The 21789-nt window shown below is 34.4% G+C and overlaps 1 protein-coding gene across 1 annotated transcript; it reads right to left on the bottom strand.

Moving 5' to 3' along the window:
• Window positions 1–13534: 13534 nt before the first annotated feature.
• On the bottom strand, window positions 13535–21512 carry LOC137404543 (uncharacterized). Its single transcript, XM_068090765.1, has 3 exons — window positions 21409–21512; window positions 15995–16732; window positions 13535–14068 (listed from the first exon to the last, which is right to left on the bottom strand). The coding sequence occupies exons 1-3, from the start codon at window positions 21476–21478 to the stop codon at window positions 13914–13916; spliced, it is 963 nt and encodes a 320-aa protein (XP_067946866.1). The 5' UTR covers window positions 21479–21512; the 3' UTR covers window positions 13535–13913.
• Window positions 21513–21789: the final 277 nt, after the last annotated feature.

The raw sequence follows: 21789 nt of genomic DNA, 5'->3' as shown, positions 1-21789 counted from the left end.
CGAGTTGATGTTTTTATGCCATTCATTTCGCTATTTCCACATAATTTTGAGATATTAATAATGACATTTTTAATGATACAATGTTAGGACAGGTAGCAGGAATTATTTTCTGAAACAACATTTAAAGAACAAGTAATTCCTCTAATTATAACATTTTATCACAAACAAAACCACTCTGCGGAGGGAAGACGACTGACATATGGATATCCATTTTAGCAAAAATAGCATGATCACTGTTCTTACTTATAACACAGTAAGCAAAAATGTAAAAAAACAATTATCTCTCACATTCCAAAAACAAAATACTGCTCTGGGGTGCTTGTGGTGGTAAAAAAGAAACAGGCAGTAACTGTCTAAGATTAACACATTACTTGGCTTTCGCCAGACCCATATGTAACTAAAATCTCCAAGATACAGAAAAGTTAGTGATGGAGAGGCAAGTTTTATCAGCAATCTCAATTAATCCTAAACAGAATCAATAAATTGAATTGACATGAATTAGATACTACATGAAGTGAATAGGTGAGATACAATAAAGTTATATAGAAACAATCCATAAAGCAATGGTCAGCTTATTATACCCTAATCTATGCAATATAAAGAAAAAAACCTGAATGTTTAGAAATAAAGGGAAAATACAAGATGCAAATACAAAGTACAAAAACAAATATGTTGTTTGTTAGTAGCGAGAAAAATTTGGCAGGTGGTGAGAAAAAGTGGTAAAAGAGCTAAAGAGTAGGAAACAAAACCATTAAATTGTAAACAAAAAAGGCGAAAAATGTACTAGATGATAAGAAAGACCTTAATTAGAGGATGTTAATGAACAAGTATAATGGTTGCTAATAGCTGAGACAGAACTACAACAACTACTGGACTAAAGGAGAAAGAGCAAATGAGCAAGACACAATATAGATATCAACAGCTCACCTATCAATCAGGAGTAGAGTCATAATATGTCCAGGGAGAAGATTGAGAGAAATAATTGACATATATCCATGCTCATCAGATATAAACTCTCTGGTATGTCTAATCTGACCAATTACCACTTCTCGTACATTTGTCTATAATAAATTAGCAGTGAGGTTCAAAACCGATGTCATGTCAATTCTGCAACATGGCAAACACGTGCCATTATTTAACGAATTATTAGTTTTCCTGTGTCGAGATCATAATTTTACGCATGTGTGATTGATAAATTGAGTGCTAAAAATGCTAAGGTAGCATTTGACAAGTTGTTTTATCTCTAGGTGAGACAGTTACCTGACTAACTTTTGGGAACAACATCTATAACCTTTTAATGTTTTTACTAACAAATAATATTTTATGAGGAGTTAAATTAATGTTCAGTAAAACCTAATATTTTGCGAGGGCACATATAAGTTGACAAAACTTTTAAACCAAACTATGTATAAAAATGCTTAAATACCAACTATTCAACATAAAAATTGTAGAGGCTGCCTTGGCAAGGCTATAACATATTGCAGAATGAGCTCAGGCATTCTTTTTAAAATTTTCACTAACTACCAAGAACTGGTTCCAAGTTGGACGAGTTATCAAAATTATGATAGCTGACTGCAAAATACGAAAAATAATCACAAGAATAAAGTAACTCTGAGAGTACTAGTAGTACTATTTCTCAAGAGACAACCACCTAAAGCCCATTGATCTACATTTTGTAAAAACGCCATAACAGTAAAATGTGTAAATAAACTGGTCATTGCAAAGGAGAACTTGTGATAAAAAACAATGTTTTTTGCAAAGCGGAACTATGCTCAGAGTGGGCTGTGAGCATATATATTTGCTCAAAACAGGCGTATTATTTGCTCTACTCGCGTAAATACAGATGTGATAGGCTAATCAACTACCTACTCCCTAATCAGAGAAGTTTTGCAGGCAGCTTACTAAAGCCGCACCCTGTTGCTCTTTACCATACACAACCGCTGTACTGAACCACACTCCGTGGCTCATTGTATGTAAAAAGTTAACCTATTCAATGGTAAGATGCAACTCACATGTAACACATGAACACAAGTAACAGTGACACTTAAGTAGAACTACTAGGAGGGCCTTTAGGTAACATATTTCACTCAATTGTGTGATCAACTACAGTCTTCTCCTAGAATATAATACTAAACAACCACTAGCTAGTTATGGCCTTAGACCTATTAAAATTATCAGTGAAATTGATGAATTAGCATACAGGCACGAGTTCGAATGATTGCAATAAATAGCTGTATTCGTTAAATTACTTGCGCTGCATGCCTTGTCTGAGAAGAAACTATCCCTGATAATCATTATGTTCACCAATGCCCATGGTTACGGGCACATACCCTTCATTAAAAGCCAGCTCATATATCATATGTCACATAGCCACAGTCTGTAACCTACACGCAAACCAATGTAACGTATCTGACAACAATATTATTTCAAATGAAATGAAAACAATGTCACACAAGTAGGCATTTAAGAGACAATTAGCAAGAAAGAATGCAATGTCTGAACATGTGCTGATAGAAAGCTATATATTGTCAAAGCTAGCTGGGTATTAAGGAAACACAACTTCTAACACACAGTTTTTATGCTATTCTGTTAACTTATTTATAAGTTAAAAGACATAACAGTGGTGCCTAAAAGAAACTTTGCACGCACCAAGCAAGTGATAAAAACTTTGGGGCTAATTTGGAAAAGTTGTGATTTGCTAGAAATAATTGGTGAACTCATATTGTTACGCTGTGAGTAGTTACCCATAGTTGCTGGCAACGTGATTCGGAAAAGACTCAAAGCTCACATGAGGTTTTGATATTGGAACTGTCGGGGGTGGTGGTTTGCTCTTTCCTCTTACACTAAAGGAAATTTTACCTTGCATCTTATTTATCATTTGAGAGATTGAAAAGAGAGCCAATCAACAGTGTTTTTAGGTAAATAAATACTCTAAATTAAATATTTTAGCTAAATATTATGATCGTTTTTACTCAAACTGGCTTTGTTAAACTTTTAATCAAAGATGATGTTTGATCTGAAGTGTTTGCAAAATATAGTTTGAAACTCTATTTTGTGGTCATTTCTGGTTCCTATTAACTATAATGATTGATAAATCCCTTGTACATATAAAACATTTTGTTTAGATGTTCAAAGGCATCACTATATATAGCCATATCTTATCTCAGTAGAAAGCTGCTAAATTCAACTTTAAATAAAAATGGTGTTATGTTCTCTCTTGGTTGTAATTATTATTACATGTATATAATAAAGGTTAATGTAATGGTTGTGATACTTTTATCACAGAAGAGACAGTATAAGAAATGAAAGGTGATGGTATTGTTACCCATGGTCTCTTTGGCAACGAAATCTATAGCTTGAGTGTCGCCGGTAACACCTTAGTTGTACCTCAGTGGCTTGCTAGCGAGCTGCTATTCTATGCACTAAGAGAGAAATAAGGACCACAAATCTTACTAATCATCATATATTAATATTCATGATCAGGTTTCATCAAGACTGACTACTCTACAGTGAAGTTATAATAACAGTATCATTATTGTCATCATATTTTATCTAATATCAACTTTACATGCTGATTATTAAACTATACAGGTTACATTATTTTAATTAAATTAAATTTTGTTCATTTCTACAATTGTGTTTCACAGTTGCCTTAGTTACAGACAAACCTTTTGCATCATTTTTATACCATCATGAACTGAAACTATCTGTGTATTCTGACGCCTTTTTTGATACTTGTAAAAATCAATATCATGAAAAAGTCATATATTTGATTTCAGGAATGACCATGGTTTTTTATGGTTTTTTGAAATTAGTTACACTTGTTCTTTATTTAGATTTTTAATTAGATAGGTACAATATTTATAAGTGAAAATGTTTAATCACACTCTCTGGTTACACACTTGATTAATAAAGTGATTAGTATAAAATCAAACAACGTTTCTCAAAAGTTTGTATACAGATGGTTTTTTGCCAGATGACAGAGAGAACATTATTGAAGTATCCTACTTTAGAGAACAAAATTATTTTGATGAGAGAGAACTAACCTTGCAGTTAACAATAAAGAAAAATTGTCTACAATATTAACTCTAGTCATCTAATCAGAGATGATTACTCACACACTCCAGAACAGAAGAAATTGTAGCTTAACAGAAGAGATCTGGCAGAGTAAATGAGTATGGTAACCGTCATTCCTTTAGAACATTGGACACTGGTCAATATAATGGGCGTAAAAAATAGCGAAATTTCAAGAGAATAGCACTGTTTACAGGGCAAACAGTGATCCTGAAGTTACGATTTTTACTATTGGCCTGACGTAATTGTTATGTGGGCATTAACCCTATTGCTACCGAGCCATTACGGCCCAAAATCCACAGTGTACCGAGGCCAATGACTAGGGTAATTTGAGCCTTCGACATGACTTCGTGAAAACTGCAGTAACTTACATCAAAAATTGTGGTAGATACATGAATTAACATGCGTAAGAAAGCTGATAAGTTTTGTACAGGCTATAAATTTTTTATGTAGCAAGTTTGCAAATAATTTGCAGTACAAGTCTTATTTTCTTGAAGCTTTGAATTTTTAATTTTAATATGCTATTTTCCATTCTATTAATCTAATTGATAAATGTAATTGAAAATGTTTTATAAATAATACTTGCATGGATTTATAGGTGCAGAAAAATTTAAAAAAGAGATTGGTCGTCGAAGTGCATGGAAAGGGGAGTTATGAGCTCCGATGCACGGGGGCACGTCACTCGAAATGCTTAGTGCTTGACACGAATGAAACATGGTGGCCAGTGAAAAATGGGGGCCTGGCATTGTCGCTTAAACTTCGTGATAGCTTACATGCAATACGGCATGGAGCTATAAATGAATATGCATGGGAAAGCTTAGAAATCTGTTTACAAGCAGCAATTTCTTCTTAGCAAATCGCCTGTGAATATTTCAGTCAAGATTCTGATTTGTTGAAATTCTCATGTTTCTACCACAAAATATTGAAGGCAAATACATTTTTAGAAGCAAGAACTCTGTGAAAATTATTTACAAAAAGCATTTGCACGGATTTATATGTTTTCAAAGGTTTGCAAAAATTTTTGCCTGAGGCTATCGAAAGTAGAGTTAGCAGCTCCGGGTCCAATGCAGGTGCTCGTCTGCTAAATGCTCAGGACGCCATGTCGATAAGAGGTCACGTATATTGCATTATTCTAACCCTGCTATCCTAAGGGAGGCTTTTTTTAGTAGCCCAACTTACTTTGCATGTTAAGAACTTGCCTATCATAGTAGAGCCACTGAATAAGGATCAGCGACCTACAGAGAGGGTTGTGGCCTCACATAAGGCCTGGCTTTGCTAGTAGCTGAAATCTTAATGTCTGTATTTCCAAACTGATAGTTCTTTGTTACTTCTGGTGCTAAACTGGTTCTGCTAGGTTTCAGCTAGTATGTAAATGTTATTCGGTCTAGTGAGAAGTAATTGTAGTAATCACTTTAGATTGTTTATTAACCATTTGAACCCTAACAGCCGTTATTCCGCCATTGCATAGGGTGTGTCAGAAACACTAGCGGCCGGAATACCAGCATTCACAAGGGTCAGTTTACAAAAACTGTTTCTAAATAGCAGCAAAAAGCAATCAATTCTTGCACAGGGCATTAGCATCGAACTTTCACTTCAATTTGTAACATTTTTAAAATATCTATATTTACTTCTTTGTCCGCAATAACAATTTTTATTGGAAATATATCGCAAACAATTGATACAACTCGTAGGTCATGGATTATTGTGATGCAAACAAAGAATTTATTGATACTAACTTTTAGTTTCCCATTTATTCTGACTCATGAAATGGTGATGAGCGTGTGCTCAAAAGATGTGATGCTAATGTAAATATGTTTACGACTTACTAGTTTTAAAAATTTTATTCAGTTTTATGGTTCCAGCCCAAATAATGGTGAACTACAATTTTTTTCTATAAAATGCAGTTTTTTTTGTTTGTTGCCTGTTTTTTTGTACTTGTGTTTTACTAAAAATTAGTGTATTATGAGCAAATTTAGAAATATTTATTGAAATTTTACAATCTTTAGATTGTTGAACAACTTGCCAAAGATTAGTGACAGACATTTACAAGGACGTTCAGCGTTCAAATGGTTAATGTCTGAAAGTTTGCTGGTGCACTGTGATGCTGGTGCAATCTGAGATTGCAGTTTGAGAGATTGCCAATTTATTCACTTATTGAAAATGATTATGAGGATGAGAATGCGAATGCTTTCTGGTACTTTTTAAATGCTGATGCATTGCAGATAATTTCTAGACAGTTAACGATTGCAGAAAGATCTTGCAAAGGATAAACTATGTCTTATTTTGTGCAGTTTAAATATAATTGTGCATGCTGGGGTATTTACATTCTAACAAATGTTGAAAAGTTTAAGAAGGTAAATGACTTAGCTAATTATATAAGAGTTATAATTGCAACAAAGCTTACTCTCAGCACATCATAACATTATGTTTCCCAATATGCAAATATAATGATAACGAACACAACAGATTAATTGAGGATATGAATAACTTATTGTTTGTACCAGTTCACATCAAATCAAATAATGAATAACTTGAGTAGCAAAAGTAATGCAGTGACGATTTGTAAAAAATTGGGTTGGCTATATTTATTTATTTTGTTTGGGATGAAATGGCTGCCATTCAGTTTTAACTGTTCTATGATTAGATTTTTGGTGGAAAATGGCTCAGATAAAAAGCAGTCATAAACAAACAGGTATTTGACATAGACAATGCTATTCTTTCTTTCAACATGAACACAAAACTATAAGCAAAAATCATTTTTTAAGAGCTGCGAAAGCTCTATTGCTATCCTAAATTTTGATGAACTATATTGCCTTACAAATTTTCTGATTATACTTTAAACACAGTACACTTTAATATATTATTGATGATCAATCTATGATACAATACAAGGCATAATTTTGTAGTGTTGATATATCGCCATAATAGGTAATCTATCTAAAAGCAGGTGATGTATTTTGTTGGCTGTGTCTGTAAATGATGACGCTAAAATCTTTCTAAAACTGAATTGATGGGCCATTGATAATAAATTAACTTATTAACTATTAATCATAAGAAATGCATGATGAATCATGCAGAGGTCAGGTACAAGTCACAATGTACAGCCTCTACAGTAGTCACAACAAACCATGATCTATGTCTACTAACTACCCCATGCTAGTAGCTTCCCAATGAACTGACAGAATTAAAATAGGAATAAGAGTCATAATTAAATTAAACATGCATTTACATGCATCGCTCATTGTAGCTGTAAGCCTGGATTTTGCAACAAAAATTTTATCAGTTGACATTTCTAGTTAAAAAGAGACTATAGTTACTAGAAAGCTAATTCCTTCCTGAATGATCGGTAACTTCTTCAAGAGGGGTAATGAGTTTAAACTGCTTCATGAACAATGTATGGACAAGATGTTCCCCTGTAATCAAGCCAGGGAAGCCGCTAACATTGTTTTCCAATAAGTTTGTGTCTGTTTTAAAACAAATGCTGTAGTAAAGTTTTATACAAAAGACAATTATGTGTTTTATTTGTGCAGATAAATGTTCAACAATATTTGAAATCAACATTTGTTTCAATGTCATTTTTGCCACAACAGTATGCTTGTAATACTTTTCAATCTCAAAAAAGAATTAGCTGTGATAGCTCATAAAATTGAATTAATGTTCTTCACTTTTCAAATCATTCCTTTAAACAGGTTATTTGTCCTTTGATTGGCTAATCTAAGTTCATTACATGTGTTCATCTAAGTTACATGTGTACAATATGATATTTATCTTTGGAGGGCATGAAGGCTCATTCATAATTTTATTCACAATCATCTTGTTTTAGCCATTACGAAAGTTTTACTCTGTCAAATAGCAGTCACAATTCTGAAACTAGGGCTACAATACACTCTCTTTGTCAGACAACTCAACCACTGCACAAAGAACTAAAAAATAAAATGCATTAAAAATCTCTCAATATTTTGCTCAAAAGTGGTGCTTGGCTGTATCAGCAATATAAAAACAGAATTTCAGGCAATGGCAAAATAAGTATAAGGGGTTGAACAAGCATCTAGGCAGTAGAAATGCCACCGTAATCCTAAAGCAGAGACTCGTTCTTATATAACGCTGCAAGAAACGAATGCTAAGGAACAAACACCCTCTACATGATTGTTGGTTTTCTAGTTTTTTTGTAATTATTAACAAAGCATCGGCAGACTGCCGTTTGACAGTTTAGCACAGTTCAGATCAGTGGCATAGATAATGTACAAGTAAAACTTGTGAATTTGCATGAGTAACCAACATTGCAATGATCCCACATGAAAACCAGAAGTTGAAAAGTTGGAACATGTACGGCACTGCTAAGACTTCTAGCCGATTTATTCCAGGAAGCAAATAACAAGCCAATAAAAGTTCTTGTCTCATAAAAATCTCTTCATATTAATTTTTGGAAGCAATCAAAGACCTAGCATTGGAAATGATGCAGGCAAAATATTGTCTTGAAAATGTAACTATTTTAAATAAGGGTGATCATGTGATTCAAGCAAGCCTGTTGCTTCAGCTAAATCTGTAACTAGATGAAGTCACTTCATATGAAAGTGTAGCACTCCATGTCGGACAGAAGCTCAAGACCCGTACACACTATCATTCAAATCAGCGCTTACTTGCACGATTGTCAACAAAAATCAGCTACTTTTAGGTCATCCCCAATGATAAGGTGTACACACAATGAGGGATTAGCAGTAGGTCATGGTTAACCAACAGCCAATTAGAAATTACGAAAATGCATTGGTGATATCGCGGGTCATTTTGTAATCTTTTATTTTTCTGATTATACTATTCATCACGTGCATAGTTCTTTGCCATGTATGCGAATATGAATTGACAACAATGTTCATAACTGTTGAATTTGGATCCGATGCCGTCAACAGACAGCCAAACAAAATGCTAATAGTTCCAATAATCGGTGTCAAAGTTCTACTTGTTGAAGGTCTGTCACATATCGCTAGCAACAGTTATGTTGCCTGCTCATCGCAAAATGACATCATATCAGTCTATTGTCGCGGTCAATCACACAGCTAATAGTCTACTTGAGCAATATGTTACGAGCCTTCTGGTGAATTATTTACTTTTCCAACCTTAAGCCATCAGAGTGGTGTTTGAGAGAGAAAAATGCTTGGAATTAAGGTAGCTCACGATGACATATTAAGGCAAAGCTCCAGAGGTCTTTTTGGAAAATTAAATTCTTTGAGATTGCTTTTTTAGACGAGACCAATAATAGCCAAACATGATTGTGACAAAAGTCAACTGCGCAACAAACTAGAGGCTTTGATGAAGTAATATACTGCCAGGCCAGAAGGCAAAGGGGTTTGGCCCAAATAATTCTGGTAGTAATAAAATAATGGAATACGTACGCATAACAGCTTAGTAATTATGTATGTGCACTGTACAAAATGTTTTGCAAAAAGTGTGGTGTCAATACAAAACAACACAAGTGGGAAGCTACTAATCTCATGAAAATACCATGGTAATCTCTTCTGAGTCTTCTACAGATGGATAGATAAACATTTTATGACCAACCAGCCAGATATTACAGTAGTGGTAAAAAGGCAGCAAATGACAATACAGAAAAACTGTAATTACAGTAGTCATTAGAGCATTAGGTCTATAAGACCTGCAAATATAAGTTGCTTTTTTTCAAACACCGACAAAGTCATTGGTGAGTTTTAAAAGGGAGCGCAATTGCGAAAGGCTAGAATCTTGAAGCAAATCCTCAATTACCTGATTAACCCGCAGCGGTGGTAATGTTCACAAAGCCTGTGCCTGCCACCAGAACCTAAAAGTTTGAGCACCTACTGTATCTAAAGACAAGGCCATATCTATTAGAATGTTTTTTAAAACTGACTTATGTCGATTGCCGCTATATATGAAAAAGCTGCAGCTGATATGTAGCTGTTTTTGTTTGCCAGCGCATACATAGGAAATGCCTCTCCTATTTATATTTTTATTTGATGGTTTTGGTTATTGGTTTTGGTTTAGTGAATTTTGCCAGATTTTCAGCAAGTGTTTATCAAATGACATTGTATTATGAACATGTTAGAACGCCTCTCTTAAAAGTTTTAAATTGTCAGATTGTTGGGTAAATTGACTACGGTTCTGACAAGCATTGACAAGGATGGCCAAAGTTTAAAGAATTAATACTGGTCGGTGTTGTAAGCCTACGAACAACTCAGTATTTATCAAATTTCTGCTTTAAAGCTGCCGACTTTGGTTATATCAAAGTCTGTGACCGAATTTTATGAAATTACAGTTTTTACCCGGCGGCATATTGTTTATACACCAATGCGATGTGTTTAGGGCATCTTGTTATACAAGATCTATATTTTAAGAGGCTGGTCATTTAAAATTTTTCTATTATTAAAATCCGAGACGAGTACTTCCATGATTAAATTTGATACTAGCCGTTTGCCATTTAAAGTTTAGCTTTTTCTCTATAATATGTCAATCACTTTAATTGTTTGTTAGATCTGTATTTGATAGCAAAGGTTTTTGACAAATTCACTGTTTCTGACACTTCTGTATAGCTGCTGAATATCTAAAATCCTTGATGCTTTATTTGTGAGTTTTCTCTAAAGAGCAACTGTGCAAATTTTGAAAGTTGCTGCTTTCTAATTGTTTGTTCTACAGCTTTCCGATTTCAATAAACAACCTGTAGTGATTTCTACACATTCTGTTTCAGTTTACAAAATAACTTTTTTATATTATATGGAGACATTTTATAGAGTGGTAATAGCAAAGACGTGATTTCTCCGAAGTTGCCAATGTCTCTGTAGGTTGCTTACCCAAGGCTAGTAATGCTAATGTGGATGCTTGTTCTCAAGTTAAGAAACAAGCTATGTTACAAGAAAAAAACTTTTATTGATAATTAAATGGTGTGTGCATGTAGTGTGAGGTCTGCATGAGCGCAAGCAGCTGCATGCATGTTTTCATATGTGTACACATGTCACCAGGGGTATGTAGCGTTTCTAGGTATGTAAATGCGTGCATTTATGTATATGTTTTTCTTCCTCATTATCACAATGATTAATCACTTTTGAGACAATTGCAATACTGGTACCATGTGCGATGTCGGAACATTGATGGAGGGAGTTTTTAATGAATGTGGATGAAGACGGACAGCACTTGCACGACACATTCAGCTTCTTCATTTATTTCGCACTTGCGGAAGGATCGTTCCAAATCCACGAAAGTTTAAAAGGAGTTTGCGCTCCACAAAGGCATTTGTACATACATATCGAAGTGTAGAGATCTCACTTTCCTGTATGGTAAATACAGGATGATCCCAGATGGTATAAGTACTAGCCATGAAAACATTAGGATATGGGCGTGTTGGCACCACAGCATCTACATTTCAATGTAAACTAATTTGTGGGCTATTGTGTAGTTTTGTTCTTTGCCAAATTACCGTTTTGTACTTAATAAATTATTAAGCTCTTAAGAATTCCTTATCCCTGATGCTGTGTACTATTAAAACTACATTGTAATTAATCTACTTTGTCCTTTATTCCCATGTTTGGTTGGTTATTTTTACCATTAGATGGAGACTAACAAATTTATCTTCAGGTCAGGGGTCTTTGATGTGTGGTTTACGGATCAAAGCTCTAGTCTTTGAAAGAGAAATAAATTGGTTTGTGATGAGGGTGAGCCATAGGAGTATGTGTTTTATATACAATATATTTAGAGAGAAGGCAACCTTAGGGCATCAAGACTATGTAGAGCTGTTTCTCACAATATTACAGTATTTAGTTTCACATAAACTGATAATTGGAAATCCTAGGTTAGAGCTTAAAAGTTTGAAGATTTTGCACCTTACTGTATACCATGCATGCGTGCACGCATATACTGCTGCAAACACAAGCACACATGCATGTACGTACACACACAGACCCACACATACACACTTCTACACACACATGAACCCAAAAACAAACACAAACGCACACTTAGCGATGTAAACAGATAAGCAAATGCTCACGCACACACACACACACACACACGCACGCACGCACGCACACACACACGCGCAGGTGCACAAACGCACACACGCACACAAATGCGCACACATGCACACCCACATGTACACACAACCCCACACGCACATTCACATTTACATGCACACATGCACACGCATACACACCGGTACGCACACCCATATGCACGCACGCATGCATTTGCTCACATGAACACTTTCAATAGCACCAATACATATGTATACGTCTAGAAAAGACTGATTCCTGTCATCAGGCTTGACAATGGTCAATGTATTATCAAAGAACTCTTGGTACAAGAATTAATACTTTAAGACCATAAGTAATCTTAGTTTAACTATCGGAAAAAATTTACATTTACTTCCTCTATTTTCTCGAAGGGACAGAAAAATGGTGGGCAAGTACTGACCTTCCACGAAAACTTGTCATAAATGCTAACTATTATGGCTATATAGTGGATTGACCTTGCCATGGCTGTCAAAATGATCAGCAGGCGTAATAAACTAAGCATAGGCAAGAAATTTAAGAGCGGGAGCTGCTAGTGTCACTTGCCTTAATCTCTTAGATCCTACCTCAAACTTATGCACTGTAGTCTGATGTTGTATAAAAAAACTTGCAGTTTAATCTCGATTACCACCTGACCCCGTCTGGAAGGCAGCAGAGTAAGTTCAGCATCAGAAACAACAAGAACTACCAGTTAGAACTAAAAACACTAAGATTTCACCTGCTAGCAAAGCTGAGCCTTCTTTAAGTTTACAAACATCTCTGTAGGCCACTGACCCATTTTTAGTAGCTCCACTACAAAAGGCAAGTTTTTAACAAAAAGAACGATTTCTGTTACAAGACAACTAATTTTATTAATCACCAGATGTGTGAACAGAAAATTTGAAAAGTTATAAATTAAACAAAAAAAGTCACAACATTAAAAAACCTAACCTAGCAGGTAATTACTGATTTTTACTGATTTTACGGTCAGAATGAGTAAGAATTGACACAGAATTTTAGTAGATGTTATCACAAGGTATCGATATTGTTTGTCAGTTGCAGAGTTTTTATGTTTCAGGTAACCTGATTGCAAGATTGTTTTAAGATTAAAATCAATAAAACTTGATCGCAGTTCAAATGCTCAAGTGAAAGTGCATGGTGTATAGATTTATAGATGTAAAGGAACTGATAAAATAGAGAAGCGTAATGCCGAAATTTGAACACAATAGCTGATACCAACTATCGTAATGATAACAACTAGTAATGTAATTTTGCACATTTTTAGCGTACTAATACCCATAAACTTGGTTTATATCTTGAAATGGTCTTAGCTGCCAGATTATCTCAAACAGCAAAAATCATCCCAAATCATAGAAAAAATATTGATATATTCTGAAAAATCTACTCAAACACTTTGAATAAGTTCATCTTTAATAACCAATAATAACAATAGTAATAATAATAATAATATACATGTAGTATAATAATAATATCAATGAGGCATGTAGCATACTTGTCGGAGGTGGGAGTGAACATGTCTTTTGAGACTATACAGAAGACGGCCATCTTAGGAACAGCTCACATTTTGAGGAAGGTCCTCTCTTAGTGGAGTTGAGGAAGATGTTGGATCCTTTGGCCTTTTGTTAAGACCCGGACTCAACATGGACAACAACCAGTCACCTACCACCACACGACTGTGAAGAAAACTTTTACAACAATAATAATAGTAATCTTTAATAATATGTTAATATAACTTCACTGTATGATAGTCTGCCTTGACGAAACTTGATCATGAATAACGGTATATGATCATTTATAAGAATGCGGTCCTTACTTCTCACTCAATTTATAGAAGAGCAGCTTGCCCGCGACACCTGATTGGTGAGGTACAACCAAGGTTTGACCAGTAACACTCAAGCTGTAGATACGGTTACAGCAACTATCGGTAGAAATACCATCATCTATCATCTTTGATACTTTCTCACCTGTGATAAAATATATGAACATCCTAATTGACATTACTGTACAATCATCATATCTACCGTTATTATATACTTGTACAGATAATTACCACACAGAGAGTACCTAACGACACTTTTAATTGAATTTTTTTTTACTGGCAGCTCAAAATAACTTAAATGAACAAGATTATTCTGTTCAAAAATGGGTCCGCTTTGCCATAGCTTTATGTCTCATAATCAGATACACGTATATGTTAAAGCCAGCTGCAATCACTCAGGCTAGCAATTCAAGCAGAAAATAGAGGACATTTCTTCTAAGTACAGTCATGCTTTAACTTACCAGAGCCCTAACATACAAAAGACTTGAGATACGAGCCAGCTTTTAAGCAAGTTTTAGGACTAAGATATGAGCCACTTTTGAGATAGGAGCATGTGAGTCAGGCCAAGTATGTCAGAAGTGTCTTATGAGAGCACCATCACTCTGTATTATTCAACTGCCCTGCTTATACTTTCACAAAGCGCTTTTAGTTGTGCGTTTGTCAGCGCAGAATTAACTGAATTAAAGATACTGTGCATAGACCAAAAGCCAACCGGTACAATGAAGGATGATGCAAAAAAGCGGATGATACCGATTGATATTAAACGTGGAATTATTAAAATCTTTGAAAAAGGTGTACACGCGATTGAGCTGGCTTGAGGATGTGACAGAAATACATCCGCAATAGCTGTCATTAGAAAACCGAAACATCATATTTAAGGCATTAAGCCTGCAAGAGAACTAACCATAGTTTCTAAAACGGCATAGCTATCTTTACAACGAGATGAAGAGACTGCTCACATTTTGGATAAAAGACAAACAATTGGCCGGTGACAGCATAAGTGAAACGATGCTACATGAAAATGCCGGTGCTATCTATCAAGACTATAAAAATTGACATTCGGACAGGTTGGCTAGTGGTCGTGCTTTGCCTTTTTTTGTCGACACCCATTTTTTTGCAACAGAAGCTGTCATTATACTCTTATATTATCATAGAACTTTATTGTGTTCCTATTAATTAGTTCAACTACTCAAACAATATCGGCAATCAGCTGAGACATATTCATATAACACTACAAATTAAGTAACCTACAAAGTTTAGGAACAAATGTGTATAAAATGTAAAATAGCTACATTGTATAAGTGGTCAAAGTATTAGAATTTTAAAAATGAAATGGGGTTTTATTGATTATTGTCAAGTTTCCTTGATATGCTAAAGTTGATATGAAGGTAACAGCAAGTCGTTGGTTGCATGCATTATTTGAGCAATCAGCCTACAGCAGAATAAATAGGATAATTATCTGGTCCCTGGCTGCTCTGAATAACCAAATATTAGTAGTGCGGGCATAATTTCAGACCTTTGCTATTGGCAACACTTTCATTTGCATGTTTGTCAAGGTTAATATGAGAATGTCGTATCATTTCTGTATTTACTTGTACAACCCTACACGTAAAATAACCTGTCAGGTTTAAGGTTTATAATGACGTGCCAGTCACTACTAGACTCTATCTGGCAATTTGCTAATACAAGTATTAAATACAATAACCCGACTTCAGTTTGGTATACTCATCATTACAATGATAATTGATCCTGTCAGAACAACTTAACTTGACGATGATAAATATTTCAATCCAATTTCACAATTCAGAGATGAAATCATAATGGATTAAATTATGTTTATATAGGATTCTAAAATGGTAGTGAAGACCAAAAGATGTTTGCTACAAAAGTATCGCACCGTTTAAATATTATTTCATAAACCGGTTATTAGTGTCAATTCAGCAAAATTTCTCTAATCAATATTTTTAATGATTGCTGCTAAAGTCATTTTACTAACTTGCAAATTGCTCTATAAGCTAACATGACACTCTCAACTAATTTTACTAACCAGGACATCATACATACAACTTACCTGTAGCATAACTGAGTGTGTAGATGCTAATGCTGTTCCTCGCAGCTACCAGTATGTAGTCTCTATAGCACACCAGACCTTGCGTAGGATCAGGATGGGTAAAAGTCAACCTGACATTCTCCGTGGTGATGTTGAATCTGAAGACTTTATTTGTCTCACTGTTAGCTATGATGACATCATCACCATGTCCAGTGCATAACAAGACTTGAGCATTACTCAAGAGGTGGCAATTTACGTTATGCAGAGTTGTTCCAGTGAGAGAATAAATAATTAGTCTCTTGTTATGGGGATCAGCAATCACTACATCACCTGCTGTTACAGTCAGCATGCTAGAGAACCATTCATGAAATGGATGCTGCCAGGTTGTGATCAATTGCCCTGACAGATCATAGACATTTACTGTGCGAGGCTCACTATGAGACAATATATATAGTTTGTTCTCATGGAAGCTGATGGACTCAACAGTACGAGGGGTAGAGATGAATGGGTTATGCAGCTTGTAGTTGCCATCAATTCTACTCACTGTCCCATTATACATTCCTAAATATGTAACTCCTTTTTGCTGACATACTGATACAGGATAGGATGGTGGTTTTAAGGATTTGAGTAAAGTTATAGACTTTGGAGGAGCACCGAATGAAAGGAGTTGTTGTGGTTGAGGAACCACAGGGTGCTGGTTACTGTTAACTACTATGTTACCAGCTGAAACAATCTTCAACTCAATGTCACGCCTTTCACCTAAAATTAGGATAGTTAACTTGATCTAACATTAAATAATATTTAATAACAAAATAGGCTGTTTGGCAGTATAAAATAAATGCAAAAATGTTTGATTTTTCATAAGCTGACTTATACCAGTCATATGTGACATTGTTATGTTTGGGAGTTTATCTCAATATGAAAGTGGTAAATTACCCTTTATTTTCAAATGCATTATCATCAAACAACATATTGGAATAGGTAAGTTATATCTTAATCGACTTCAATTGATTAATACATAATTTGTTCTACACTCGATTTTCCTTGTAAAACACTATCTATTCCTTGCTATATTTGTTTTGATGTTTTCTACACAAACATTTTTTAAACACTCTAATAATTTAGTAAATTGAATACATTAAGTTTTTGTAGAAGACATTAAATGTAATTCATAATGAACTGACCATAATAAACTTCCCAAAAATCGAATAAAAACATTTCGAAGTAATTAATTACTTTGAAGACTTTAACAACGACATTTCCTTCTAAATAATGACCATATATCAGTAAGTATAGGCTTGTATAAACACTTTGAAACAATTAAAATGAGATATGTACAAAAAAAGGTGTAAACTTACCTGTTAGATGGAGCATCGCCATATGGAAATAGAGAATAGAGATCACAATTCCCTGAGGTGCTACCATATTTTGTTTAATACCTGCAATGCATAATTTTTGTTGGTCATTGTGTAATTTAAATTACACAATGACCAATAAAAATTATGCATTGTTGAAGCGGGTGAGATTAGTAGGAAAATATCCTTACAAGGGAATGTAAGAATACAACTCCAATATAACAGACGAACTTTCCAGTAAGTATTTTAATAGCCAACACTAATGAACATTCTGAATAAGAAGGCATCTGATATATTAACCCTTATCCCAATGTTCGTCCTGATAAGAGCATGGTCTCAGGGTACTGATATGGAAAATCTCGACAGAATTCAGACTTCGATCGACCTTTGATTTAAATTATTTTATTTATTAAAAAATTGCATTTAAAATTAAATTTACTTTTTTGAGTAATTACGATAGACTTTGTACTACTAGTTTGAAGGCTAAAAATAATGGCTAACACGCCTGTGCAAAGAGTACACATAGCAAAGATTTGATCTTTCATGGAAAGCTGTTCAACATGAACGCATGCAATTGTTCGAGCTGTGCTAAAAAAGTTGGTTTATAGGAAGAGGTCGACTGGTTTGGTAGTTTAAAAAACAGATTGTGGGTCAGAAGAATGTAAAGAAGACTATTGAAAATCGAAAAAGAGCAACAGAATGACTCAGATTGCAAAAGTAAGAGTGCAACGGCAAACATTGAAATGCAGAATAATGACGAATTTCAAGGAGGAGCTGACTTAGAACCCAAATAATTGCATTTTGATGAGAGCTTGGCAGGCGTAAAAGGGAGAATTCCTGAAAAGGTAATTATTTTTGATAACTTAAAGCTTTTTTATAACATCAGCCATCATGAATGTTTTAGTTAGCGAAACTAATATATATATTGGCCTTCAAAAACATTGCAATGCTTGGGAGCCTGTCCATGACAAAGATATTTGACGAGTTTTCATTTTAGATTTGCTTATGGGTGTTTTCAAGAAGTTTACTCTGTTGTCTTACTAGTCAACCCATCATTTATAACCTAGGCCAACGTTTAGAAAAATAATTTCAAGAAGCAGGTTTTTAATGGTTTTAAACAGCTCACATTTTACTGACAACTCTTAAACCCTTCTGACAATAAATTGTTCAAGCTAGGAAACGTTTTGACATAAGATGTGACCTGTTATCTTCTGTTTTGCTCTCTGGTACATTTGTGTCTATAGATTAAAGCTTGCTAGCCTGAAAATAAAGGCTGAGCTTCAGGCAGTATATTTCATATAAAATATTTAGATTTGGAATAAAGTTATTTGCTCATTGTGATGCTGTTTCTGGCAATGTGCACAAGTTGAGCTTAAAAAAATAACACTCATGTTCGCCGACTTATGTGTTAGAACCGAAAAGGTCTCCTTAAAAACTTGAAAATGTGTAACAGAAATGCTATTAAAAAGGTGAGGCAAAAAGCTTTTCTAATGATGAAAGTATGGTTGGCTGTAGAAGAAATTACAAATATATTTCTGTAATTTGAACTATGCCTAAACACTTGGAAGTCGTAGATACAACTAAAGCAAATTATAAACCAATAAAGTTTGCAAACGAGCTGTTATTTTGAATTACAACAAGTAAATGAGGGGAGTTGACAAATCTGATAAAAATTTACATTATTATAATGCTGAGTGTAAACTCTAAAATGACATAAATTATCTTTTTCATTTGTTAGATATTTGTGTATGCAATGCGGTCATAAGTTATAAAAATCTATAGCGGCTGTAAAATGACTGATCATGAGTTTCGACAGAAATTAATTTATCAGACATTTGATTACATTGTATTGTGTATCATCAACATTATTCCTCACGCTTCAACGTTTCCAACAGATCGAAAAGTGCTAATTAGTCGAGAGAAAAGTAAGCCGGAAAAGTTTAGAACTGCTATGCACTGCAATAAGTGAGCTAATGACAATACCCCTCAGCGCAAAAAATTCAAAATTTAAATGCTTAGCATGTGGAGTGCTTTTGTGCGAGACATGTTTTAATCCTTACCATGGTAAATAAATTTATTTTCAAATTTTATTTTACTTAGTACATGTATTTGCACAGGCTCCATTGATTGGTATTGCTAGTTTTTGTACATACATTTGCAGAAATGTCATTATCTAATCAGTTTTATGTGCTGCGCATTGGTATGCTGTAATTGTTGCCCACTGCTCTTTTCAGGGTACCCACCTAATCAAAGAGTTCAGTTCACTTTTTGTTGTGCAATCTAGCAGTCTACGATTTGTTGTTTCTGCTCATAATAAATGTTGCTTCCTGCCTTGCTGCTTCACCCAATGTGTGAAAACAGGATCACAACTCAATTATTTTTGTGCACAACCAGTCAATTTTTCTGAAGCAAACATGAATATGTGCAATGAATTTGTATGCAAAATTGTTACAAAAATCTATAGTTTTGAGAAATGCATAAAAAAGTCTGACACGAAACATAGTAACTGCAAGTATTCAGATCTCAGGTTGCAAAATCTTCAAAAGTTTCATTGAAAAAAAATATCAGTCTGTAGAAAAATTTCTCAGCTTTCAGATGAATATTTATTTACAGCTACATGTCAATTTGAACAAAAGTCATAGCAGACTTTGAGCAGCCATGTTAGATACTTGTTTTGCACTGCTTATCAATTCGGCGTCATTGGCTTTTTAAAGATGTGTGGCCACGATGCACTGGAGCTCTTAGCTCTACTTTCAATACACTTGGACTACTAAAGTTTTTGGCAAACTCTCGCAAAAACATGAGTCCATGCGGATGCCTCTCATAAATGATTTTTTTCAGAGTTATTGCTTATAAAGATATATTTGCTTCCAATATTTCATGATGGAAAGAAGAAAACTTTGACAAGTCGGAATTTTGACTGAAATATTGACAGGCTACTTGCAGGGAGAAATGGCGGTCTACAGAGAAATTTCTGTGCTTTCTGGTGCATATTCATTTATAATGCCATGCCGATTTGCACTATGTAAGTTATAGTGAAATTTGAGATATATTTTTAGGCCTCCATGGTTTGCATCTAATTGCGGTCATGCACTGAGCATTTCAAAGGGCCCATCCAAAATGCATCAGAGCGCAAAACTTCCCTTTCAATGCAATTTGACGCCCAATTTTTTTTCAAATAGTTGTGAACGTATGAATTTGTGCAAGTATTATTTATGCAACATTGTCAAATTTATAAATTAGAGAAATTTAATGGAAAATGGCATATAAAAATAAAGAATTCATAGCTTCAATAAATTGGAACTGGTACTGCAAAGTATTTGCAAGCTATCATTTTATCTATAAATTATTTTACATACATCATTTTTACCTACATAAAAAGGTATCAGCTTGTAGAAAAACTTCCGCTTCATATGCATGCTAATTTATGTATTTACCACAATTTTGATGTAAGTTACTGCAGTTGTTATGTAGTCATGTCAAATGCTCGATTTGCTATAGTAATCGGCTGGGTATGCTGTAGATTTCTAGGCCGTGCACGCGTGATCTCGAAAGGATTAAACTCTTTGTAAAGGACAGGTGATAAAAAGTAAAAGAAAAAATAGCTGTAGTCATTATGCTGACCTGTTATAAAATAACCTGTTACTTAGAGTAGTGTTGTGCATAACAGTAATCTTTTAATTGTTGAAATGAAAGATAGCTGAAGTTTTGCTTAGTTTCACTTTAACAACTCCACCACACTGAGGTACTAACAGCATGGTCCACATTTTCTATGATCACCTGATAAAAAGTCCTGCGCTTTAGGCATTGCAGCACAAAGAAAGACAAATGGTAATTTCACACAATGATCTTTTAAAGCCAAGTATTTTGGTTAAAAGTAACAAGTTTCACCAAATAAGCTACATGCAACACCATATATGAACAAGTTCCCAACAAGAGATAAAGTAAAAAAAATGCATAGAAATATTATTTGTAAAATGAAGGACATGATTAAAAAAAACATGAGTGAAAGGAAAGTGATTAAAAATAAGGACCTCTACTGAAAATAGATTTCATTTTGAACCGTGGTTTCTTTCATACCTGTTTGTTTCAGTTGGAGTTGTCCTCCTACTTCCAATTCAGGCAACTCTTCTACAATGAAGTTGTCCATTTGTTTTTTGAGCTCTTTAAACCCCGCCACAATACCATCCTAAAAATTAATCTTATTGTAAATTACTGGACCATTATCTAAAATGTATTTTACATTTTTCTTGAAAACTTTGGATCAATCTATGATGGTAATAGATGGTGATACATGGTAATAGACAGTGATATATGGTGATGCATGGTGATAGATGGTAATAGTTGGGAATAGTTGCCTGTTTATAATGACTTCTTTCTCCAGTTCATCATACTGATTTTTCAGTGAGCGTATCTACAGTTATTATTAACTTTTATACATCACAAAATATCTTGTCAGCA

Source organism: Watersipora subatra, chromosome 9 (assembly GCF_963576615.1).
Source record: "Watersipora subatra chromosome 9, tzWatSuba1.1, whole genome shotgun sequence".
In the NCBI taxonomy this organism is placed as follows: Eukaryota; Metazoa; Bryozoa; class Gymnolaemata; order Cheilostomatida; family Watersiporidae; genus Watersipora; species Watersipora subatra.
This window is presented reverse-complemented; position numbering and strand designations above follow the sequence as displayed.

Coding starts and splice junctions, on each gene's coding strand:
- LOC137404543 (XM_068090765.1), bottom strand. CDS start 21,478: ATGGACAACTTCATTGTAGAAGAGTTGCCTGAATTGGAAGTAGGAGGA. Junction 16,733..21,408: donor ACTCCAACTGAAACAAACAG/GTATGAAAGAAA, acceptor TCCTAATTTTAG/GTGAAAGGCGTGACATTGAG. Junction 14,069..15,994: donor CACACTCAGTTATGCTACAG/GTAAGTTGTATG, acceptor ATTTTATCACAG/GTGAGAAAGTATCAAAGATG.